Source organism: Polyodon spathula, chromosome 15 (assembly GCF_017654505.1).
Source record: "Polyodon spathula isolate WHYD16114869_AA chromosome 15, ASM1765450v1, whole genome shotgun sequence".
Lineage (NCBI taxonomy): Eukaryota > Metazoa > Chordata > Actinopteri > Acipenseriformes > Polyodontidae > Polyodon > Polyodon spathula.
Genome location: NC_054548.1, coordinates 24,991,586 through 25,016,553, shown reverse-complemented (window position 1 = coordinate 25,016,553; position 24,968 = coordinate 24,991,586). Strand labels below are relative to the sequence as shown.

At 38.2% G+C, this 24,968-nt stretch overlaps 2 protein-coding genes across 2 annotated transcripts; both read right to left on the bottom strand.

Annotated features, from left to right (window-relative positions):
* Positions 1–1,111: 1,111 nt before the first annotated feature.
* On the bottom strand, positions 1,112–8,821 carry LOC121327782 (coagulation factor X-like). Its single transcript, XM_041271993.1, has 5 exons — positions 6,914–8,821; positions 6,331–6,355; positions 5,816–5,878; positions 4,591–4,719; positions 1,112–1,356 (listed from the first exon to the last, which is right to left on the bottom strand). Exons 1-5 carry the CDS (start codon positions 7,106–7,108, stop codon positions 1,112–1,114), a joined length of 657 nt encoding a protein of 218 aa, XP_041127927.1. The 5' UTR covers positions 7,109–8,821.
* A 478-nt stretch (positions 8,822–9,299) lies between these two features.
* On the bottom strand, positions 9,300–15,418 carry LOC121327683 (coagulation factor VII-like). Its single transcript, XM_041271827.1, has 8 exons — positions 15,292–15,418; positions 14,297–14,457; positions 13,304–13,328; positions 13,087–13,200; positions 12,385–12,522; positions 11,535–11,659; positions 10,792–10,912; positions 9,300–10,162 (listed from the first exon to the last, which is right to left on the bottom strand). The coding sequence occupies exons 1-8, from the start codon at positions 15,347–15,349 to the stop codon at positions 9,594–9,596; spliced, it is 1,311 nt and encodes a 436-aa protein (XP_041127761.1). The 5' UTR covers positions 15,350–15,418; the 3' UTR covers positions 9,300–9,593.
* Between the last annotated feature and the right edge of the window lie 9,550 nt (positions 15,419–24,968).

The following is a 24,968-nucleotide window of genomic DNA, read 5'->3' as shown; positions in this document are numbered from 1 at the left end:
TAAAACTCACCGCCATTCATCAGTGTTTGGAGTCTGTTTCTGGTCTGACGTCACCCCTGCAAAGCCATCTTGTTCAGAGCACCCAACAAATTGCAGCTTTGGGTTAGCGTCACATACGATTACTGTAGCTGTCATAACTTGCTCCAGAAAAAGCCTTTTTGATGATATCTGCCTGAATGAATTTAGAGGCATCAGCAAATTGACATGTAATCCAATCGATGCATACTTATTTTTCTTTAAAATTTTAGACTGTACAGTTATGTATTTCAGTGTCTACCTTTGCTAACAGGTTCTTAAAGCTAATTAAATCATTATTACGACACTTTTCTAAAAGGAAAAAAATACAGATAACTAAATAACTTCAAGAACCTAAAATAAAAGCTGTTTACTTCTGAGTTGGTAACTATGCCTATACAATAAAACACAATTAATAAAGAGAATACATTTATTACTGATTGAGTCAAAAGCAGTACAAGAAAATAATCTATGTGTCTGGTTAACAAGAATTAAACATGACCCGGGTAACATCAAACAAAGAATACATCTTAACCTGCCATACAGGCACTTCAAGAAAGTACCATTTGTTATGTCCAGGGGTGATTTGCTCTTTAAAGTTCACAATGAATTTTACCTTTAGTAGATTCCTTTTATAAGACTCAAATGAAAGGGTTTGAAAGCATTGCTTTTTGGTAGAGTATTCTGATGTTTAAAATCACAACTTAAATGGCAGCTGTATCAAGCTGTAGTGATACAGGATAAATGAAAGTATCTAAACCCTTAAAGAAAACCTGTTCTAGTAATCAAGGTTGAATTTGTGGTGTGTTAACGATATAGGGCTAGATGAAATTCCTCGAGATAAATCAAGAACTTCAGGTAATTAAGAGGGTATAAAAGCCACAATTGAGTACTGCTTAAGGCCATCAAGATCAGGAGAAACTCTGAAAAGTTAACAAAAAGTGTACTGTGTATTGGTTAGATACGTTTCATAGTCTATTGAATCCACCCCAGGTACCTGGAGACTTGGGTATAGAAGCTGATAGTTCCTGTGACAAACCAAGTGCCTTTGTGATCCGTGACTATCGCCTTGGCAGACATCTATTTCCTTGTGTTCCTAGCCAGCACAGGACATAATGGCAGTGATCTTGGACAGGCTGGACTCTATGTAGACGTGCCTGTCCACATATGGGACATTCAGCTTTTGCAGCTTGGTGGACTGTCTTCCTTGCTCATGAATGCGCCCGAAGCCACTGATTTGAGCAAACAGCTGATTCATAAGGACTTGCTCGGTAAACTCTCGGTTGGGTAGGCATGCGGGGATGATGTACTTGCTGAACTTTATTGGATCCTTCAGTTTCACTATGTCATCGTTTTTGGTTTATTGGATGTACCTGCTATGAATAAGCACTTTTGACTCAATGAGTCGTTTCTTGCCCTTCTTCCTTTAGGGTGTCAAACTCCCCTAAAATAAATAAATTAAAAAAACCTTTCCAGTATTAAAATGGGTTTTGTTCTATTCACTAATAACATATATACACACACACACACACTGAGGAACACCTGCTTTTTCCATGAAATAGACTAACGAGGTGAATCCAGGTGAAAGCTATGATCCCTTATTGATGTAACCTGTTAAATCCACTTCAGTCAGTGTAGATGAAGGGGAGACAGGTTAAAGGAGGATTTTTTAAGCCTTGACACAATTGAGACATGGATTGTGTATGTGTGCCACTCAAAGGGTAAATGGGCATGTGGCAGAGCAAAGCTCTGCCCTTTTAAATTGGCACGGATGGGGTTAATTTCCCCTACCTGCCTGGGTTTATTATGTTCAGGTGGCTGGGGTTGATTAGTTGATTAGGTTAATTAACGATCAATCAGTGCCCAGCCACCTGACATAAAAGGAGGCCTCTGCTTCTCATTAGAGAGGAGGGAGCTGAGGAAGCAGGTTGGTGTTTGTTTGTTTGGTTGTTTGTTTGTTTGTTTGTTTGTTTGTTTGTTTGTTTGTTTGTTTGTTTGTTTGTTTGTTTGTTTTTGAATCCAGTGAAGGCATTGCCCAGCCTGGAAACCTTGTTTTTGTAAGTTTGTTTTTGTATTGGGTTTTTTTTGTGTTTAAATCCCTTTATTTTGCCATTGTGCACTTTTTTGTGTTATTTATAATAAAATTAGTATTTTTTTTGAACTGCAGACTGTCTCTGGGCCTCTATCCACTCTCCAGCCTGCCACAGGGCAAGATAAAAGATTTAAGTACCTTTGAACGGGGTATGGTAGTAGGTGCCAGGCGCACCGGTTTGAGTGTGTCAAGAACTGCAACGCTGCTGGGTTTTCACGCTCAACAGTTTCCCGTGTGTATCAAGGATGGTCCACCACCCAAAGGACTTCCAGCCAAAGGCAGGCCAGTGGTCGAAAACGGCTCACTGATGAAAGAGGCCAAAGGAGGCTGACACGAATTGTGCAGAGCAACAGATGGGCTACAGTTAGTTAACTGACAGTCCAGTACAACATTGGTGTCGAAAGACCCATAAGAGAATGCACAACTCGTCGTACCTCTACACGGATGGGGTATGACAGCCGACGGCCTAACAGAGTTCCACTTCTTTCAGCAAAACATAAGAAACTGTGGTTGCAGTGGGCTAATGAACAAAAACACTTGACACTGGAGGATTGGAAAAACATTGCCTGGTGAGATGAATCCCGGTTCCTGCTGTTTCACGCTGATGGGAGGACTAGGGTATGGAGAAAACCACATGAGTACATGCATCCATCATGCCGCGTGTCAACATTTCAGGCTGTTGGTGGTGGTGTGATGGTGTGGGGTGTGTTTTCATGGCACACATTGGGCCCCTTGATAATAGTGGAGCAACGTTTGAATGCCACAGGATAGCTGAACATCATTGCCAATCAGGTGCATCCCTTCATGGCAGCAATGTATCCATCTGCTAATGGATTTTTTCAGCAGGATAATGCCCCATGCCACAAGGCTAGGATTGTCAGGAATGGTTCCACGAACATGACAGCGAATTCAGCTTACTGCAGTGGTCTGCCCAGTCACCAGATCTCAATCCAATTGAGCATCTGTGGGATGAGATGGAACTAGATCCACTACCAGCCAACTTGACACAACTGTGGGAAGCATTGGAGACAACATGGGCCAGCATCCCTGTGGAATGCTTTTGACACCTTGTAGACTCCATGCCCCGACGAATTGAAGCTGTTCTGAGGGCAAAAGGGGGTGCAACTCAATATTAGGAAGGTGTTCCTAATGTTTTGTACACTGTGTGTGTGTGTGTGTGTGTGTACATATAAGCAGTGCACTGTTCCGAATTCATAAACCAGTCCATTATATTTATAAGACAGTATGGTCATTGTTTCTATTTATCCCTTAAAGCAGTTTTACTTGCACTTCAAGGCTTGTAAAATGAGGAACACAGATAAGGGTTCTCTTAACTTTAGGCAGGAGCTCTGTATTTTTCCACTGAAATGGATGGACAACCATGCCAACTATCAAATCTATGTACTGTATACTTAACTCTTGCTTTTTTTATACAGTAACTGTTTATCCCAAATGTATATACTGTACAATATGCTAGAATACAATACCTACATGGTCAAACTGTAATCAGAAACATATCTGGTCTAGTAAAAAGCTACAATCCATAGTTTTGAATTTTTCTGGAAAAGCTTTTAACTGAAGCATTTTGTGTGTATTTAACATTTTAATGCTATAGCGTTACTTTGGACGCTACTTTAATGTATTTCGTGTTGTTTTCACTGGATGCTCCAATTTCTTAGATTATGTAAAGCCATTTATTTTAGTGGATCAAATTTCACCTGTTAATATATTTTTTTAAATGTAGCTGACTTATTGTAGTGTTTTTGCACCTACACATGTGTTTTTCCTGCTGTGCTTTTGCACTGCACGCTGTAGCTTTAAAGTTTAATGTTTATTTTGTGAAAATATTTAAAATAACAAAACAGTAGAAACTTTGAATTGTATTTCACCAGTCAATAAATAAGTTAACTTCACTGCTTTATTCTTTAGTGTGACTGTGCTGTGCTCAACCTTCGAATTGAGGGCATGCGTCATTTTAAATCTAATCTATCTACCTAATGTTTTATTGGCTGTAATTTCAGCCCTGCCTGTCAGCTTTAGGCCCCCTTGGGCGTTGACTCTACAGAATCCGGTAATTTAAATGCATGTAAGATTTACTCAATGCAATCTCAAAAAAGTAACATTTGAATCTTAAAATATATAACAATGAAGAATTACAAACTCTGGACTGCTGGATGCGAAACCTTGGGGACTGCAAGCAAGCATGCTAATCGCTAGGCAACAGGGGTTGAGCTCCCAGGCCTACTGTACATGATATCAGTCTCTAAAGCTGGAAATATGTGACCATGCTCAATGTTTTCCGATACACCCTAATATGACCTAAAATCAGGAATACAAGTCTTACAATATCTTTACTGACTGCAAACTTGGTAGACTAAAAAAAGACACCTGTTGAAACGATTCTCTACCAGTTTCTTTAGTTTTGCACAGAATTGATTACTTTGAAGTTGTGGATAAACTTACTACCCAAAGAAACTACTTACTATCAGGTATGCATGATTTTCCATCTTGTCCAACTTTATACCCCTCAACACATGAACACTTGATGTCCCTTTCCATCTTGCAGAAGTGGTCACAATCCCCATTGCTGGTTTCACACAGATTTGGAATTTCTAAAGGGTGTTTAATGAAGATTAAAGAAACAGACAGGTGGTTACTAGCTATGCATTATAAATCATGTACATGTATAAGAAATCAACCAATCACAGTTATGGATTTGCTGCAATTACAGTGCATCTTTTCTATTAAGGCTCTGTGTGGCCCTGTTACTCTATTTGATTTAACAGAGTACAACCTGCCTGTGAGCCAGCCCCATAGCCTTAACAGTGGGCAATTGAATGCACTATTTTGGACACAGAGTACCCTTAACATTTCAGTCTGTTTTGCAGTATCATTACATTTTTTTGGACAGAGTTACGTTTTGGTAGTATACCTCTGTAAACGAAGACACATTAACCAAGAGCAAAACTCCAGCGAACTGAGCCTTAGACCTGAAAACCTCTCCAATAAATGCAACTACTGATGGATTTAGAATATTTGAGTGTTTTCCAGGCATCTGTTGTACTTGTGAAATGATTGCTCTCTTGAACCTACCAATTTCACAGTTTTTCCCCTGAAAGCCTTCATTGCAGAGGCAGGTGTATGATTCAATATCATCCTGTCACAAAGACGGCTGTAGTGGGTCAGACCAGAACCAGGAAACCAACACAAAAAACAGAGAGGTGGAGTTTGGTGAAGCCGAGCGTTTGGTTGCGCTGACCATTTAATAAATGAACAAACAGAAAATAAAAAGTTGCAAACAAACAAACACAGGACACGGCACTTTAGCCGAAATAGAGACAAACACGGTGAGCTGATATTTTAAATAACTATTCTTATTATCTCCGTCCCCAATCCCGTTCTCCACTCACCGAACACACAACCCTGAGTGAGTGAAAACATGCAGCTGTACTGAGACTCAATTGCTAATCAATCATTCAATTGGAGTCGCGGTACAACTGCACATGAATTAATAAAGTGCAATTCCCCGTGCTCACATATTATTACATTTTACCTGCATGTGAAGTGCTGTGCAATCCTCGTGCCTAAATACAAATATACATTTTAAACAACTCATGTTACACAGACCCATTTATATCCTGTGTACCAATAACATTAACACACTACACGTAACATACAACACAAATAATTAGCCCAGGGGTGGCGCACTTTGCCACACATCCTTACAGTCGGCATTGTTTTGACAAGGTTTTTTCTCACATTGGTCTCCGTCTGCATAAACACAGACACATAGTTGATGAAGCATGACAGACGTATTAAACATATAGAGAATTTAAATGAAAGAAGTAGCACTTTATATTAGGACTTCATTTCAAATAGTTTATTAACACATTGCTTAATAGATAGGTTGTAATGCATTAATTAAGCAATAAAGAACACTGGGGTGTACATTACATGCAATTTGTGGATTGTGAAAAGTATTGTGGGATTGTGGGGTATTGCTAAGAGAACAAGTACTAGTTCCAGAGATTTGATCCAATGTTATTGGTGATTACCATTCACATATATCCTGTCAGCCAATCAGGAAGCAGGATTTCTCTCCATTCTGTATGAGAGATTTGTTATTCAGAGTGGAAGAAATGCTGTAAATGCCTGTTATGGTTAGTTATTGACATGCTTATCATATAAATAGTTTCACACTATATAATATAATAGAGTCTTACCCACATGTTTGTTCCAGAATTCATTCTAGAAAAACAAAGATGACAGTTGTTAAAACAAAACAGTTTCTGAATTGCTTTGATTTCATGTTTTTTGTTGTTGTTGTTGTTGTTGTTGTTGTTGTTGTTATTTTAATTAAGCATATGGATTATCAGTGGGCCTGGACTATTGTACCAAAATCTAATACATACTGTGTGACCAGTACATCATCTCCACCCTTGCCCTTCATAAAGTGGTATTTACAGTATATACCAGTGATTATTGGAGTGTGTTTGACAGTTTATTCTGTTAATTCCTATATGTCCCCCCTCCCAAAGGTTTTACTGTGTGTTAAACTGGATCTTTTCATAGCTCTGATCAAACCTATACCCATTAAAGGGGAATCAATCATAATAACAACAGCGCAGTGAAAAATAACTACAGCACATTTATATCCAGATTTTATTTCATTAGTCTCTCTTTCATATTGAAGTAATTCTGTGTCTGGTTAATACTAGCACACAGTGATACAAACTATGTCCAGGCTAACATTGTTCTGCAGGATCCTGCCAATGCTTGTAAATTGAGAGAGGGGCCAGGACTCACAGTTGGTTCTTCCTTCTCAAACACTTCCCTCGCTTCTTCATAGCTGCACTGCTCCTCCTTGCATTCTCTTTCCAGGTTACCTTGTTTTAGCTCTTCTAAAAAGCTGTTGGCATGTTTATGTCTTCTGAAAACTTGACTAGCACTCTCTTGCGATAGAAACACTAAGACACTGGTACACAAGTAACAGATTAGCATGGGTTTGGAGGGGGAGAGTGGCTGCTTTTCTAAAAAAAAATAATGCTTTGCCTTGCGTAATGTAATTATAAAAATACAGTATAACCCTCTCCCCACATCAATATCACACGTAACAGTCTTAAAGTTTACGCAGATATGTTGTCACCAAACACACTTTAAACAGTTACGAAACTTGTTTAAAGCTAAAAAATACAATGGCCCTCATAAAAAGGAGGTTTAATCTCAGATTTAAAGCCACATTAATTGATTTCACCTGGATACAATACAAGTACCTTTTTAAAATGGTACTTTGGAAAGGAAAAAAAAACACACACACACAATACATACTGTTTGCTTCGATAAAGGTCAGAGAAAAGAAGGAAAGACATATCCACAAGAGCTGAGCCTTCATGGTTTTGCTGGTAAGCAGCCCCATCCACCAGCTGACAGATTGTATATTAAACAAAATGGGCAAAAGTTTAATGACCAGCTTGGAAAAGAAAACAAAGCCTAACCAGGCCCCTCACAGAATTTAGGAGACAGTACTAGACAGAAGAAACACTGTCACCCACACATAGGGGAAGAAACAGATACCCACTATTGTTTATTATCATTATTATTATTATTATAAAAATATACATTTTTGATAAAAACAAGTTGTGTAAAGAAGCTAAATTGTTTTACATAACAGAGACCTTAGAGCTTTAATATCATCAACTGCAAAGTAATGACAAAAAAGGCAACCAGCATAGCCAGAGATTGGTTAAGTGTCAGATTTATCCATATAAGGATGAAAAGGCCTCTCAGAGAAGAGACCCACTTAAAAGCCAAGAATGTTTAAACTTTGTCAGACTAGAAAGTCTAAGCAAGATGTGTGTCATATACTTTGTGGTAAAAAAAAAAAATCAAAGATCAATGTGTCTGTACAGTGGACAGCTACCCCACTGAGTCAAAGACAGAAATTAACAATCAATGTGTCTGTACAGTGGACAGCTACCCCACTGAGTCAAAGACAGAAATCTCTGTGTTATTTTTTACCCTGATCTTTCATTTGAATCCCACATTAGGAACATAACTAAAGTGTCTTTTTTCCATCTAAAAAATAATGCAAAATTAAGATGCTTTCTCTCACCACAGGATGCCGAGAGACTGATGCATATCTTTGTAACTTCTATGTAACACCCCTAACTCGAAGGGGGTAAGCTGGGTGTTAAATTAGATTACACAGAGTCAAAAGACTTAAAAGTTTGAAATTACTGTTTGGTATGCTGTCCTAAACCAACAGTTTGTTAGTCCCAAGCTGTTCTGGTATAAATAAAGGTGGAAAAAAAGATTTGTTAATCCAATTATTCTACCTTGAAACTGTGGTGCCATTCAGTAAAGCGATAATTGTAAAGGGGTACTTTAGCTGAAACCTCCAGGCATAAGGGGTACAATTGCAAAAAAAAAAGGTTGAAAACCCCTGCCTTAACACTTCATAAATCTTGAAGATTACTTCTGGGTTACAGCAGAAAGAAACCATCAGCACACTTTTTGGATGGAATATAACATAAGAACCCTGAAAATGGAATAAATCAAAACAAAAAAACAGAAACTCATGATGTTGTGGCAGGAAAATAATTTCTTCATTCGAGTCGAAGTTTGGACCCAGAAAACATGGACCACCACAACCGTTCATGTACACATTTATTATTATTATTATTTAGCAGACGCCCTTATCCAAGGCAACTTACAGAGACTAGGGTGTGTGAACTACGCATCAGCTGCACAGTCACTTACAACAAAGCCTCACCCAAAAGAAGGAGCACAAGGAGGTTAAGTTACTTGCTCAGGGTCACAGGGTGAGTCAGTGGCTGAGCTGGGATTTGAACCGGGGATCATCCTGGTTACAAGCCTGTTTCTTTAACCACCAGACCACACAGTCTCCTTATGCATCAACTGTGGCCAATTAACACCTGTCACACCAGACAGGAGGGCCAAGACCCCATGCACTGGCGAAGACTATTTTGTTAATGAAGTACATCAATGTTTCTCATGTCCCATTGAGGACTTCCTTGGACTGAGCTCAAGGGGGGAGGCCTGGTCTGAGGTTAGCATTGACCTATAAGAACTCATGTGCAGAACTTTCTGGGACTGTAGCGCTAATGAAAGCTAAGGTTTTCAATTACCGTCAGCAGAAAAAAATGAATGGCTCATCATTTAACGTACATGCTCATGCTAAGTGTCGTTTATTACGAGGTTTCCCGAAATGAACATAATAAAGAGTTTATGACATGATAAGTACTTGCCACACATTACTGTATAAACATACAGTGTAAGCAGTTATATTTTAGAGCAGGTAAATTAATACACACATGTATGTTTTTACATATTTCACTGGGAAAGTCTTGTTTACAAAGACACACATTTACACTGGAACAGGATTAAATCTCCATTTGTGGTGGTCACGGAGATGCAGCCTTGCTATACATAAGTAAGCAGTACTGTGGGCAAATACTATAGGTATTTAGATGACGGTAACATTAACATCTGTTTGTGCAGACATGTGCTCCTTTAACCAGTCCAGGTACCTGGACACTCTTGTGTAGATCCCATAGAAGCCTGGCTGCGCACATCCCTTCCCCCAGCTCACAATCCCAGTCAGAAACCAGGTGTTCTTGTACTTTGTAGCATGAGGCCCACCGCTGTCTCCTTTACAAGAATCCTGCTTTCCTTCAAAATAGCCTGCACAGAACATGTTGTCAGTGATATTGAGCTTGCTGTTCTCTATGCAGTCCTGGGTTTTAAGCCGCGGCACCTCCAGTCTGCGGAGAATGGAGGAGGTCGGTCCTCCGTCACTCAGCTTTCCCCACCCACTCACAGTGGAGTACCGAATGGCAGCCAGTTCATGCACCGCAAGCTGCTTCTCTGGCAGGCAAATTGGGACGGCATAATCGTTGTATATGATTGGCTTCTCCAGCCTAAGCAAGGCAATATCATTGTCAGCCGATTGCGCAGCATATTCCTTGTGGATTATCATTTCAACTACAGCAATCGATTGCTCAGTGCCTTCATGTTCTTTGGTTTTGTGTTCACCTTAAAACAAAAATTGATATCAATTCAATGAAAATTTGATATTACAATCCAGTAAATAGAGAAAAAATGTCTGGAAAGTACTGATGTTCTAAGTCTAATAGATAATCTTTTCTGCTAAGACATTCATACATGTTAAAAATGAAGGCATTAGACAAGTCATCCTTGTGACTGATTTAAAAAGCCTCCTGTTTTTGAAAACCTGAATTTTTTTATACCTTCCATTCCTCATCACCATGGAGACTTGCTATGTATCTGTTTTTGGGCCTGGGAATCTACAAAAAATATATTACTGAGCATGAATAAGGCTCGAGTCGAAAAGTCTGTCCACTTGACTTAACAACTAGGTAGCCCATACCATACCCTCACCTACTCTGTGTGTAGAAGTGGCTCCTTCTCTTTCTCCTAAGTATATCTCCACACAGTTTCCAGCTGTGTCTTCTGGTCCTGGTTTCTGTACTGTGCTTAATGTATTGTATTTATAGATGCAAGTTCTCAAGCTTGTCTAATATTAGAATTGTTATTGTATATCCCAACACATTCTCATCTCATAATAAAACCTATTAGTGGAACTCTGAAAACAAAAACAACAGAAGGGGAGTTTTAGGTTTCCGAGCGAAAAAAGTATATACCAGCAACTACTTTTAGCTTCTTGGCATCTTTGTTATGTATGCAATGAGCTGCAGTAACAACCCAGTTTGGATGTAGTATGACTCCACCACAGAAGAATAGGCCTGAATTTTCCAGAAGAACCTGAAAAAAAGAAAAGAAGTGGTAAATCCTGAACATCAAGAAATACTTACGCTGTACAAACTGGAGTGCCTTTAAATTAATCATGAACAGCTAGCATTAGGGGGCATACGCAAGATCATTATGTTTAAATGTTATTTCTGTAAATGCAAAACTTGAGCCATCAGTAATCTGAAAAAGTGACCCCATCACTTCTATCCACAGGATACAATACAAAATGTCAGTCTAACGTATAAACAACTGCATTCATATGCTCCCATACTCTGATGTAAGTATGCCCAGGCTGTACTTACATGTGTCACACTTTATTAAATTGTTCTAAATATCTGGAAACCGCTATCCAATTGTGATAAGACTTGACACAAACATCATTTAGCATAAAACTACAGGGATCATCAGATTGTCTAAATATTCCAATACAACCTGACAAATAAGAAATGGTTCAATTCTTACGTTTTATTAGGCATGCATAAGTGTCTATCTGAGAGGCAGCAAGAGAAATTAAAATGATGGACTGGCCTGCCATAGTATTGTAGTTTCTTGGTTAAGCAGATTTCATTCAAACTCTGCATCCTGCTTCTTCTTCCCATACAGTATCTTCACAATGACTATTTGGATGCTTTACCTGCCAAGGGCATTCTCCTTTAGGACAGACAGTTCCACCAACAATCCGGTAAAGCGAATCAGGAAAGTCCATCATATCAGACAACCTTTGTTCCAAAACTGGTATCTTTCCACAGGGATACTTCACTGTTAAACAGAAGTGTAAAATAATGTAATTCAGAAAGCTTGGCCAACTAAATAAACTCAAATACAAAATGGGTTTAATTCCCTACTTTTCTTAATGCAATGACAGTATAATGGAAATGAACCATAACAACAACAAACAACAACAACAACAACAACACTAATAATAAAATATAATATAAGGATTAATGTACACACAACTGTACATAAGGCTGTGGTTCTATCTAGTGACATATAAATCAGAACCCCTCGATAGAATTACAGCCTTATATGTACAGTTTTGGAGCATATTCCTTCAAAAATGCTAACTATTGTTGTTTGTTTTGGTGCTGACGATGTTTTGTTGTGTTCGTACTGGTGGTTGAGTTAGTTTTTAAAAATTGAGGTTAGCAGTTTTATCACCAACTTCATTATACACAGGTAATCTTATTATACGCGGGTCTCGTTCCACCACAGTGTATAATAAGACTGTAAAACACTGAAGTTTATAGGAAAATGATTGTTATCCATGCACAATAATAATAATAATAATAATAATAATAATAATAATAATAATAATAATAATAATAATAATAATAATAATAAAATTTTAAAGCATAGACAATTTATTAAGAACCATGGCAAACTATGGTAAATGCATGTATAGTATAACAATGGGACAAAAGCAACACATGCCATGGCAACGATTATTCATTGCTCTTTCATGCTGTTCTGAAAAGCTTTCTCACCTTTTGAAACACAGGTTTGCTTATCTTCTGCAAGCTCATGTCCATCTGCACAGGAGCATTGGAGACGGGATGCTGTGTCATTGCAGAAATGCTCACACCCTCCATTCAGATAAATGCACTTTTGAGTATCCTGTAAGGCTAGGCATACAAAAAGAAAAACATTGTTTAGAAATGCATAGTAGAACTTTTAGATGGGATAAAAGGCATTCAGAAAGCGTGGTAAACCAAATAAATTCATAAGCAAAAGGGCTTTAGTTCCATACTTTATCTAAATGCACAATTCTGCAATTTGTAACCAAATGATAAACTTTTCTTAAGAGATCTTTAACATCCATTCCCTACTCCTTATTACTGCAAGCAAGCTTTTCACAGGTTCTTGTACAATGTGATAGGAATGGAAAATGACTTAAATGAAATTGTCCAACAAAGCACTGATGAGGGTATGCAGCTGCAACATTTTACTAAAGCAAAAGCATGATCTAATTTCTTTCTATTTTATAATCTATACTAGACAGAGTGGGCAGTGCCGTGCGTTTAGTTTAACTGCTCCTCCCTGTAACACATCTTGTTATATCAGGTTATGTTTTATATTGGTACCGTTTTAGCCTCTATTGTGGTAACACCGGCCCTGAGTGCAGACCCAATGCATTTCCACTGAGGATCATTGGTGAGGGTGTTTAACACAGTAAGTATCAGGGTTACCTGATTCACAGTTTCTGCCTTCATAGCCTATTGAACATTGACAGTTGTAGGACTTGATCCCATCGATACACACTCCACTGTTGTGACATGGGTTGGAAAGGCACTGATCATCGTCTTATAGGACAATAAACAAGAGCACAAAAAAAGCACAGATTTAATGAAACAGTACACCGATGTACTGAAATGAATATAAAATCAACAATGCAAAACTTCTTACCATTATAAACCTCCCAAAAATCCTCCTGTGGACACAAATGTTTTTTTTTAACATCAATTTATCAACATAAACAACCGGGGATGTCTTCCCTTTCTATCATACTTTCTTAATTAGCCGCTCGTATTAATGCAGTCAATCAGATCTCCATCCCTGCAGAGAGTAGAGTGCTGGGTCAGCAGTACCGCAGGTTCTGCTATGCTGCTGAAATGCTGTTCAGGATTGTTTTAATTGCCCTAGCCTCATAGTCTCAGTGGCTGGGTATTGCTGTAAACGACATTCTCACACAGCAAGAAATATTTACAATGACCCCAGTGTATCTTTTTGATGACCCGCAGTATTTGCCAGAACTGGAGGCCAGTGGGGGTCAGTGAGGCATTATTAAAAGGTAATTCCACTTTAAAGATGACCCTTCTCAAAGTGTAGGTCTTATATAACCTATACTGTGGGAGCTATTTTCAAAACTTGGTAATGGGTTTTGAATACATTTCCTCACTTTTATTATATCTGTGATATTTCCCATAAAGGCATGGGAAAACTGCAAACATGCTGTGCAGAAATATTGTGGTAAACTTTTATAAGGGTTTGTATATCAAACTTACATTTGTATAGCATCCTGAGAACACAATACTGTAAATCAGTCATTTTAATATAATTTACCATAATACTAAGCACGTTTTCTTACCTATCAAGGTCTTGAATATACAATTTTCATCAAACTATGAATGGTCATTTCTGTTGATATACATCATGCTCATCAACTTTTTCATCATACTGTTATAGCCTACACATTTATCTAATACACATACATACTGTACAGTACATACATACATACATACATACATACATACATAGGATCTCAATTAGTTCTCCACGTGAGCTATAAACAATACAGTATGTGTACCGCTGTCATGGCACTGTAAATCCAGCAGTGAGTATTATCTTGTTCTCTGTATCAGTTAATATGCACCACTGTATTTCAACACTTCCCCTTACCGTTCTCTTGTTATCCTGGAATATCTCCCTGGCTTCTTCGTAGGAGCATTTCTCTTCATTGCACTCCCGCTCGAGCGACCCTGTCTTAAGTTCTTCAAACCACTTGTTGGCTCGCTTGTGTCTTTGCAACACGCTGTTAGCGACATCCTTCTTCGTGAACACTAAGGAGACATTTAAATATAAATCTCTCTGTAATTTATACTTAAAAACTAAAACTGCCGCCTGTAAAACATTTCAGTTTACCGCAACATGAGATATTTCTCTACAAAATAATGGGGTTAAAATAATAAAGATATAATTGTCTTTATTTCCAGACAGCAGAATCACTAATGCTAACCATGGTAGTCCAGACTGACCTGTTGCCCAAACCATGTTGAAATACACGCTGTGTACATATTCCAGCAGTCTCTGTAAGTTTTATTTACAGGGTTATTCGATTCTCATTGAAATACACATATAAAAAACATGAAACAAAGACTAGACATTGTGGAGTAAAGCACCAAACAAACCACTATTCTGAAAAGGGTTTGTTTCCAGCCAGTTTGGATTAGCGATAGTCAACTGTAACATAACAGTTAGCAAATGGATTTGGAAATGACAAAACAAATACATAATTGAATAAATGGGCTTATTGACTGAACAAGTGTCCCAATAATACTTTTTACAAATGGGTACCTATCTGCAATGGCAGCCGATTGGCAGGTATAAACCTTCTGATGCCATTATAATCCAAGCACAAAAATACATCTTTAGTTGTTCTTTCAGAGGTACCCCAAATAACAAACAAAACAGGTCATTATTTAAATACAGTATATTTTGTATTGGAATATGAAAATGTTGGTTATGACTCCAGAATCCAGGTACGCTGCTGCAATAAAACTATACCACTGAATCGTTTGAATTGAAGCCTTTACATTAATCATTTGTTCACATTATTTTTTAAATTAAAATATTTATCAGCAGAAGTTTACGTAAATATATTTTATGAACCGTACCTGTTGACGAAAGAGAGTAAGACGATAGCAAAACCAAGTAGAGAAATTGCAGCAGCATGGTGATCGCTGTCTTTGTAAATTCCAGTCTCTACCCTCTTGTCCGAAGTCCAACCAGACCTCTGTGCTGTTAAAAACAACTATTGCTGCAGCCGATTACATTGATGGTCTTGACCATCTCTGGTGTGTTTGTGACAAGGTTAATTACTGTGGGGACAGGACTGGAATAAGATTTGCAGAAATGTCTGATTTTAAAATTGCAGGATTTCTATTTTTGGGGTGCTCCAGTGTTATGGTAAGAACTTTTTATTTTAAGTATAATTATTATATTATAAGTATAGAGAGCTTGTTTTCATCAGGGTTTGAAAAAACAAAAAACAAAATACAAACAAAAAAAACCATTTGGCACTGGGCCAACTGAACGACTTTACAGTGGTTACCACAGTGATGTGCCCATTGGTTTGGCTCTATCTGGGTCTCCAGGACAATGATTTGGGATCATCCCGGTCTGACCTGTTGCCCTGTGTCTGTTCAGTTGCAGTATATAGAGGTCTATTTGAAATTAATTCAGGACCATGTCCTTTTGTCTAGGGTCTGTCTAGGTTTATTTTGTTGCTACAGAAATATATATAATAGACTGATATATGATGTGATGCTGACACGTATTTGTATTAAGCGGGAAATCACATCTCAAAGCTTAACGATACATGTTATAAATAGAGAAGCTTGACAAGACATGGGAAAATGATCCACCTTGGAGTCCTATCTTTTAAGTTCTAAGGATATACAGTAAGCCAGGTTGGGTAATTACGTGAATGACTGATCTCTGAGGATAATCAGATGCTACATGTAGGAAGCTGTGATGGGAGCTCCAGCTGTGGGGTACTAATTTGTCAAATAATGCCTGAAACATATCTTCCAGTTTTATTGCATTTCAATGTCTGCTGCTTTCCCACCAGCTGATGACCCATCTATATTTACTTCATGATTTAACTGAGTAGCCCAGACTGATCAATCAACTTTTATTTTTATTTTTTAAACTCTTATTATTTTAACAAGTCCCTTGTCATGTTGTGTGGTGGAGTGTCCAGCCCCCTTTACGTTTATAAGTGTTTTCTGTTGTATGTAGTGTGTTTAATGTTGGTGTATACGTATAAAATACATGGGATATAAATATGGGTTGCAAGCACAAGTGTTTAAAATGTATATTTTGTATTTAGGCACGAGGATTGCACAGCACTTCACGTGCAAGTAAAATAATATGCGAGCATGGGGAATTGCACTTTTATTAATTCACGTGCAGTTGTACAGAGGTTCCAATTGAATGATTGATTAGCAATCAAGTCTCGGTACAGCTACATAAAAGCTGCATGTTTTCACTCACTCGGGGTTGTGTGTTCATGAGTGGAGAATGGGAGAGAGAGAGGAGTTTTTTGGGGGTTTTGAGATAACAATTGCTACAGCGTGCTGGAAGCGCCAGCACGGTACTTGTTCGTCTGTTCATCCACTGTCTTGTTTAGTGTTGTCCGTTTTGTTTACCTTTTTATTTTGGCCTCAAGTGCCATGTCCTGTTTTGTGTGTTTTGTTTAAAAACCTTTTGTTTGTGATTATTATTATTATTTACAATAAAACTCCGGACGCCGTAGCATCACAGATTCACCGCCCTACCTTTGTTGTTCTTCGTCCTTCTTCTGGTCAGACGTCACCCCCGCAAAGGCATTCTGTTCACATGGTGCTATAATCTCTCAGACTTTATCTTCACTTGGTAAAGGAATATTATCCTGCTACCACACCATGCACGTACGTTTTCTTCAGATGCAGAAGGATAAATTGGCTTCAGTCAATGTGTATAATAAGTCCTACAGAAAAATGACAAAGAACTTTGTTGAGAATTTTGTTGACTTGATTTTGCTTGTTTCTTTTTTTGTATTGTTGAAAACATTACATACCAATAGCATAGTGTTCTCAGGGTCCTCACATATTTTCCAATGTTGGTATTGTACAGTCAATATATGTAATACAGTAATTGCTTTTCCAAAAATAATAAACAGCTTTTACAAACTCTAATCTTGTTAACCATTTGCTTTATTTTAGTTACAACGTGAAAACAAAAAAGCCAAGTACATCCATAACAATTAATAGACACACTGGAAGACTCTACCAAGTAGATTCAGAGAAATGACAAGTAGTGCTGGTGGCTGACTTTGTTCTGTGAAAGAACAATACAATCATTACAGGGTCAAATCTAAGACCAGGAAAGATATTTTGGGATTTCACAACAACTATGTCAAACAGTTTGTGAATTTTGTTTACAATTATATTTGCTGATGTAATGAATTAAACTTGGAACAGACACTCATTGTGCAGACATGTGTTCCTTTAATCAGTCCAGGTACCTGGACACTCTCGTGTAGATCCCATAGAAGCCTGGCTGCGCTCATCCCTTCCACCAGCTCACAATCCCAGTCACAAACCAGGTACTTTGTGAAATGCGGCACACCACTGTCTCCTTTACAAGAATCTGCAGGTCCCTTAAAATGTTGTCAATAATGATCATGTTGGACCTGGCTATGCAGTCCTGTGTTTTGACTCATGGAACCTCAAGTCTCTGTAGATAATTCGGCTGTCTGCCCATAATCTCAATACTGGCCCCATCCGCTGACTGTAGAGAACTTGATGGATGCCAGTTCGTGGACCACCATGTGCCAGTCATGCAGGCAGATGGGCATGACATAATCGTTGTAAGTAATGGCCATTTTTGAGCTTGACACTGTAGTGATGATGTTGACACTGTAGTCGTCATGAACAATTTTGTCAGCCACATACTTCACTTGCTCATTCCCTTCAATCACAGTTCTTCTGTGCTCTCCTTTGACAAACAAAACAGGAGATCGAATTCCAGCCATTTTAATTCTACTGTACTTTTAACCAGAAAAGGACTAGCTACTTTTTAAAGTAGTCATTTAATTAATCTTTGCATATATTGAGTATGAATATAACTGCTTCCAAATCACAGTTTTCATTAGTGTGTTTCAAGTCTACAGTAACAGTGTCAACCAGGTAAATTTAACTGACATTTACTACTAGAAATACATGGCTTTTGACCCTCAAAAGCTGCCTGAGGGACACATTGAGCTGTCTTGCAGTGAATTCTTACCCAGGCTATGGTACCCTTTGCGTGAACAGCCAATATGCTGTTTATGGGTATCATAACCATACTCACTGTTCCATCTTCCCGAGAACAGTGCAGTGGCCAGGCAATCGCAAGCATGCTGGACAGAGCACATTCACAATGAAAACGATGTTTCTTCATTATAGTGTATTGCTCAGCACCATTTTGTGTCAGATTTGAGGATGGTGACCTGCTCTGTCTGCCTTCTCCATGTATAGACGACACAGATACCAGGCATCAAGCACCAATGATCTCAGGGCTGCCTCATACTGCTGCTTCAGACAGGCTCCGTTCAACACACTGTGCAGGGCTCTTGAACAGAGCCACATACTTCTCCACATTTGGGTGTGGGTGTGTGAGCCTGACGACCTCCACTGCTGCTTTCACCTGGAGTACCATGCGAAGAAGCAATCCAACAGTCATTTTAGATCTCGCTCAGCCTGCTTTTAGGTTCACTGCTACAGACACATACAGGAATGAACGTAAATGAGGGGATTGCTCCATTGCCCCTAATGAAAATCCATATCGCAACCAAAATTTATAGGGTGATAAATAAACTATATTCCATATATATCAGGGTTCTCCCCAGGAATTCTATACAACCGGGCGGAAGAACATTATAGCCTAGAGTACTAGAGAATAAACTTGCCTTACCTTAAATATATAATACACCAAGAATTTGAATAATGTGTTGTCTTATCTGGTTGCTCTTTTTTATGTTTTACATTATTTTTCATGACTGTCTTTAATTACGGTAAATTACCTTGCTTATTTAGGGAGTCTACGATTTGACTGGGGAAAGATAACGTAAGTTTATTGGCTTTCACAAAAAAATAAAAAACGGTAACCTTTTCACTTCCTTTTTAGCTTCATTATTGAGCTTATTGCTTCATTTAAATCATTTTCTTTTGTTGGAAAACATGGATCGAGAATTGATTAGGAGTTTGCTACGCATGTGGACTGGCAGAGATATGCTGGTGTTCTTTTCTGAAAAGAGACTAATATTGCAGATAGCAGACTGTTTGGTTCAAATTGCATGTACTGCTAACCATTGATAGAGACGCTGCGTCTACAAACTCTTGCCCAACAATGACTGCAAGCTAACGAGATAACAATGCTGTGGACTAGAAGGGAACAGGCTCTAAAGACTTCAGAGAGATCAAAAGAGATAATGCCACTGGCATCAAAGGGGGTTGCAAGGAGATGTATGGACCTTTTGTCTCCAGGAGTGCACAACCAACCACACACACACACTCACACAATAAATTAAATTACCTTGACCATTGGTTAAGTGTCAGAGAAAGGGGAGGTGGACCATCTATACAGAAGGGTATTTAATGTCATGCAAACATTGTATTGTTGAGTATTCTGTTTGTCCTGTACCTGGGACCAGACTCCCTGCATATTTCAATAAACCTGGCAACGGATTGAAAAAAAGGACTCTGTGCATTTTCTTGAATCTACTTAATCACCATCTATTTTTTTAAGTTACTTCATCTTTATGTTCAGTTTTCAGGGCTTTTTGTTAGTGCACGTCTATTTTTGCTTTTCATTGTTCTACATTTTTTGAATGCAACTGTTCATTTGAACAATTTTTTTCTTTTACAGAACAGGACTCTCACACGTTTGGTCACCATCATAACTGTTGCATGAAACCGGAGTGTAATAATCCAGCAACTCTGCACTTAAGCATTTGTATGTCAGCTGACAAGTGTTCAGCTGATATACCATCATGAGTACAGCCTCTAGACATGAACCCCCAATATCTCTCACAAGCACTTAATTTTTTTCAAACAAAATATTTATATAAATAACATTTATATTGGGATCAAATTTCAATACCTCTTAAAAAGAGCTGCTGTGTGTTGTGCCTACTGTGTATAACTCTTCGTTCAAATGATCCATTTCAGTGGCACTAGAACCCTGCATTTGATAAAGGCCACTGTTCTAGAATAAACCAGTAATCTGCTCAATCATACATTGATGGTAATGAACACATTCCCAAGATCTTTTCCAGAACTTCAATTTGTCATGAAGAATGATGTTTCCAACCACTGCTGCTTGGCCACCTTGGGACAGGCTTGTTCGATCACTACCAGCTTAAAAACAAATAAGAAAAAAACAAGTCCTTTAACTAAAAAACATTACACTTGGGCAACAATCATTTTAACTGATGAAAACATACTCACAAACTACCTTGTTGTCTCCTTAAGTGCAAGACAAGGTGGACCACACTGAACTTCTCAGAAATGTGGCTAAGCGTTTTAACAAAGAAGCACTGTGCTTTCAACTTTTTTTTTTTTCTCAGCACTTCAGTTTCACTCACGCTGTGTCTTCTGGTGCTCCGATGATTCATTTTCTCCAGGTAGCTTCTGTAGTTCAAACCCCTGTGGATTCAAGTTTAATGATAAACCACTTCACATCAGCTCTGATCAAATCGATTTGGAATCCAATTCTACGAAGGTGGAAATCAAAGCTCTCCCCACAGCAACCTCTCGAAAGGACATCAAATACAGCATGTTGTAAATGTGAACATTTTCTCTAGGTGCCCCCAATATTATTGCATTTATTTATTTTTAAATGTGGGTGCTTGTAAAAGACAATGAGGGTCAATTCCACTGCCTAGTCAGGCAGGCACCGTGGCGTAACTTAAAGGTTGAAGTTGAGCTGACCGGCGGACATCAAACTCTATTCACTCCTAGCCCCTGATATTTGTTATTACTCAAATCGTAACACTGTATCTGGGTCCATTAGCCTGGCCTGAATCTGCCCTTCCTTATTCAATGTGCACATTTATTCTGCTTCATGTTGTCTCAACAGTTATCACACACGGTCAGATTTTAACTTTTATCCTGTAAATGCATGTAGTCTGTGGATGTGTGCCTCATAGTAGCCTCCAATATTTTTTACTACTCAGATTTATATTATATCAACTGAAAATGTGACACAAGAGACCACATAGATATGTGTAAGGTACCTGAATTGGAAAGGTTCATGATGTTGGAGGGGTGTCTGCTTTCAGGGGCCTGATACCGAGTTATCAAACCCCTGAAGTCTTCCTTAATGTTGTTTACCACGTAATACCAATGTACAGGCATTGACATGGCATCAGCTATGAACATACCCCAGAGGGCCTCTCCTGCTGCCTTCGTCTGTTCAGCCATCTTCAAATGTCTGGTAGCCTTGCAAGAAAACCAGGATACAAATGAAGTAATGCAAAACCAGGAATAACACTAATGATAATAATACAAAACACATTTACAGAAAGGCCTGCTGTAATTTCAGACATGTTACACTCACTTGTAATTTGTGGTTGATTTGTTTCAGTTGCTATTTTAGTTGCTATTTGAAAGCCTGCAGGGGGTGGTGTAGACCAACAAGACCACTTGCCTTTTAGTTAGCCTAAAGAGTGTCACTTGCTCAGCAAAGCAGTACCTGTTTCACACAGGCTGTGGCAAGGAAGCCACTGTTGCCACAGTGGTTTGCAATGCGACTCAATCTAGCCTACATTTCCATTGTATAACTACTGTGTACATTGTATTACTAATCGCTATTAAATAGGAACGCAGCGACATGAGTTAAGCAACACAGCCAGGGCTTCAATTATCATGTAATACCAAAAAATCGTATAACTTAAAGCAAGTACATATACTTTATACTAAACCAATTGTTGTTCAACAGGTTTCATAAGCATTTCTTACACGTTTTGCTTTTCTGTTTCCGTAGCCAACTAGGAAATTACATACAAGTACAGTAATACTGTAGTAATAATTCAAACTTCAAATAAGTAAAAATCTAAAAGACAAATGCATGAATCAACCTTATTTACAAGCGTTACATGAGTGACTAGTTACTTTTGCAGGTGTTTCTTCCACTGTAAGTATACCTAATCATGCTTTAGTGAGATCAACATCAATTTTGCATCCTAGTCAGGTTTTTGCAAGTACTGCATCTTTTGAACAGCAGGCACTTTTGAACTTAAGAAACATCTACAAGCGGCTTCTCTAGTGCATTGCTTTTTTAACTATTATTATTTTCGAATTGGTGTTAATTCTCAGGAAAAAAAAAACAAAAAGCAAAAAAAACATACGTCATTAAAACAAAGCTTCTGGTTCCTGCAGACGTATTTCGTGTAGTTAGTCTATTCTGCTGCAATGTGCCTCAGTCAAGCTCAGTATATTAAAAGGCCCAACCCATTATTAGCTTGACTGGCCCGTTTGCCCACTTTCCCCAAGATACAGCAGGCTTCTCCTCCGGTGAAACCAGTCGCCACCAGCACCTGCTCATGCAAGTGCAACAAAAATAATAAAAACCAGGACCCAAACACAACTGAAAATCCAAAATGTAAGGAATTCCAGAGAGATTGCTCTTAGTGTTTTGGGTTTCAGTGCAGATCTATTTGAGGTGCTGTACATGATTACCTTAACATCTATACTATATGTCAGATTACCTAAAGAAACACATTTTGACAAGATGTTGGTTATAAAACACTTTGTTCGTTTAATCATATTACTAAGTACTACGCTATACCCAGTGACGTTACACAAAATGCCGAGGCGAGCACCCCCCCTTTTAACCAACATGAACAACAGTTACTTAAACAAAGTAATTTAATTCCTTTAAAACTTAATTCCTTTAAAACTTCCCCACCCTATGAAATCAAACACTTTCCCCTCAAAATATATAAAACCATTGTCTGACCTTTTGCTTGGAAGTGTTCTCAGTGAAGTAGTCCTTGTCTGTCCTGTCTGACCACTGCAGAGCTGGAGAATCAGTGCCTGCTTGCTGCTCTAAGACTGGGGAACAGTGCTTCTTTTTCTTTTTCTTTTTTTTTTTTTAAACAGGCATCATCACTTATTTTACTAAAGCGAGATTGCTGTCTCACATTGTTTTGCGCAAACTCCTTTTTTAAGGCTTTCACATCTAACCACTACTATGCTTGTTCACCATGCTCAAGGTTGACAGTCCCTACAGTCTCTCCTGGGTCATTGAACTTGTAAGGCAGTTTTTGATCAATTTCAGTTTTGAAAATTACCTTTCTGCACTTGCCACCACTCGATCCCTGGAGCCAGCATTACTCTTCACCAACTAACACCAGCCAGAAGTATATTTACATCATCAGTTGGACAGAAACGCAAATGGATGGAGATGCAGATGGATCAGAGAAGCCAAGTTCAAATCAGCATGTTTTAACATTGACTCTCATGTAATGGAAATCATTGGTACAGTCAAAAAGAGTTTCAGTGCTGTTGCAACATCTAGAACACTAGGCAATATAGCATTATGTTTAAAAAATAAAAGCTCAGTTAGATCTTTAATCGTACCACCAGCAATCTGTTATATTTCTCTTCCCATGCTGTTCTGAATAACAGTAGCTGTGTAGGAAAGTCTGGAGATAAATCCCCTTCGTACTGAGCTGCCAGAGACTCGGCTGATATAAATACTGCATCGTCATTATCACTAAGAAGTTCAGAAGGACACAAAAAATGAAGCTGCTGCACCATAGTGTTCATTCCACAGAAACAGGTTTTTAACTGAGTAACAATAATGTCAATGTTGGTGTAGAGCACAGCTACCTTAAAATTTTCCTCATTTAGATCATCTTTAGTCTTCACAGAGTTCATCAAAATGTTTTTTTTGTATTTCCTAATTGTTTTTCGATAAACTTTTGTTCAATTCCCCAACTACTTGCAAGTGAAGATGCAGTAGCTTTAGTTTCTCCAAACTGCTTCCTAAAGCTTGTAAAGGTCTAGGTTACAACATTTAATGTTTTATCTGCTAGAAAAAGGTCCATGTCCTTAGACTGAATCAGTTTTGATACAATGTCTACTGTCTCTAGTACTTTGGACTGGATCACAACCATGAGCACAAACTCAAAGGTCTCCTTGCATTTTTTCAGTCCAATTGCTTCTGAGCGCTCATCTGTCTTTTTAGACTGTAGAATGATTTTACTTAGTGCTTTCATAATATCAACAAAACGGAAAGACACTAAATTCCAGTCGTTGTGCTCCCTCTATCATACCCGTCCTCTACAATTTTTAACTGACAAGCCTTTGTCTTCGATCATTTAACTGAGAAGCCTTTGTCTTCGATCATTTTCACTATTTCAGTCCTTAGCCCCTGAGCACTTTTATCTGTAATGTCATGGAAACCCAAAAAGCTCTCGTTGATTTTTACTTCAATTGGAATTTCATTAACATCATGGGATACTGTCGTATATTGAAAAACTTGGCTAAGTTGGTCTTCCTTTTTTATATGTCATGTTGTGTCCATAATAAAAGAACAAAACTGAGCCTCTTATCTGAGTAACTATTTAATTTTGTATTTTTTGGCAGCAAAGCAATCAGCTTGTTTTGTGTTCATGAGTTAAGATATATTTACTTTGGTATTTTTTTCAATTAACTTTTAAAACTGGGTCATATTTACTTAAGAATTCTAAGACTGACAAAAAAAATTCCACTGTTTTTCTCTCCTAACTTGTAAAGCAAATCAGATTTACACATTAACA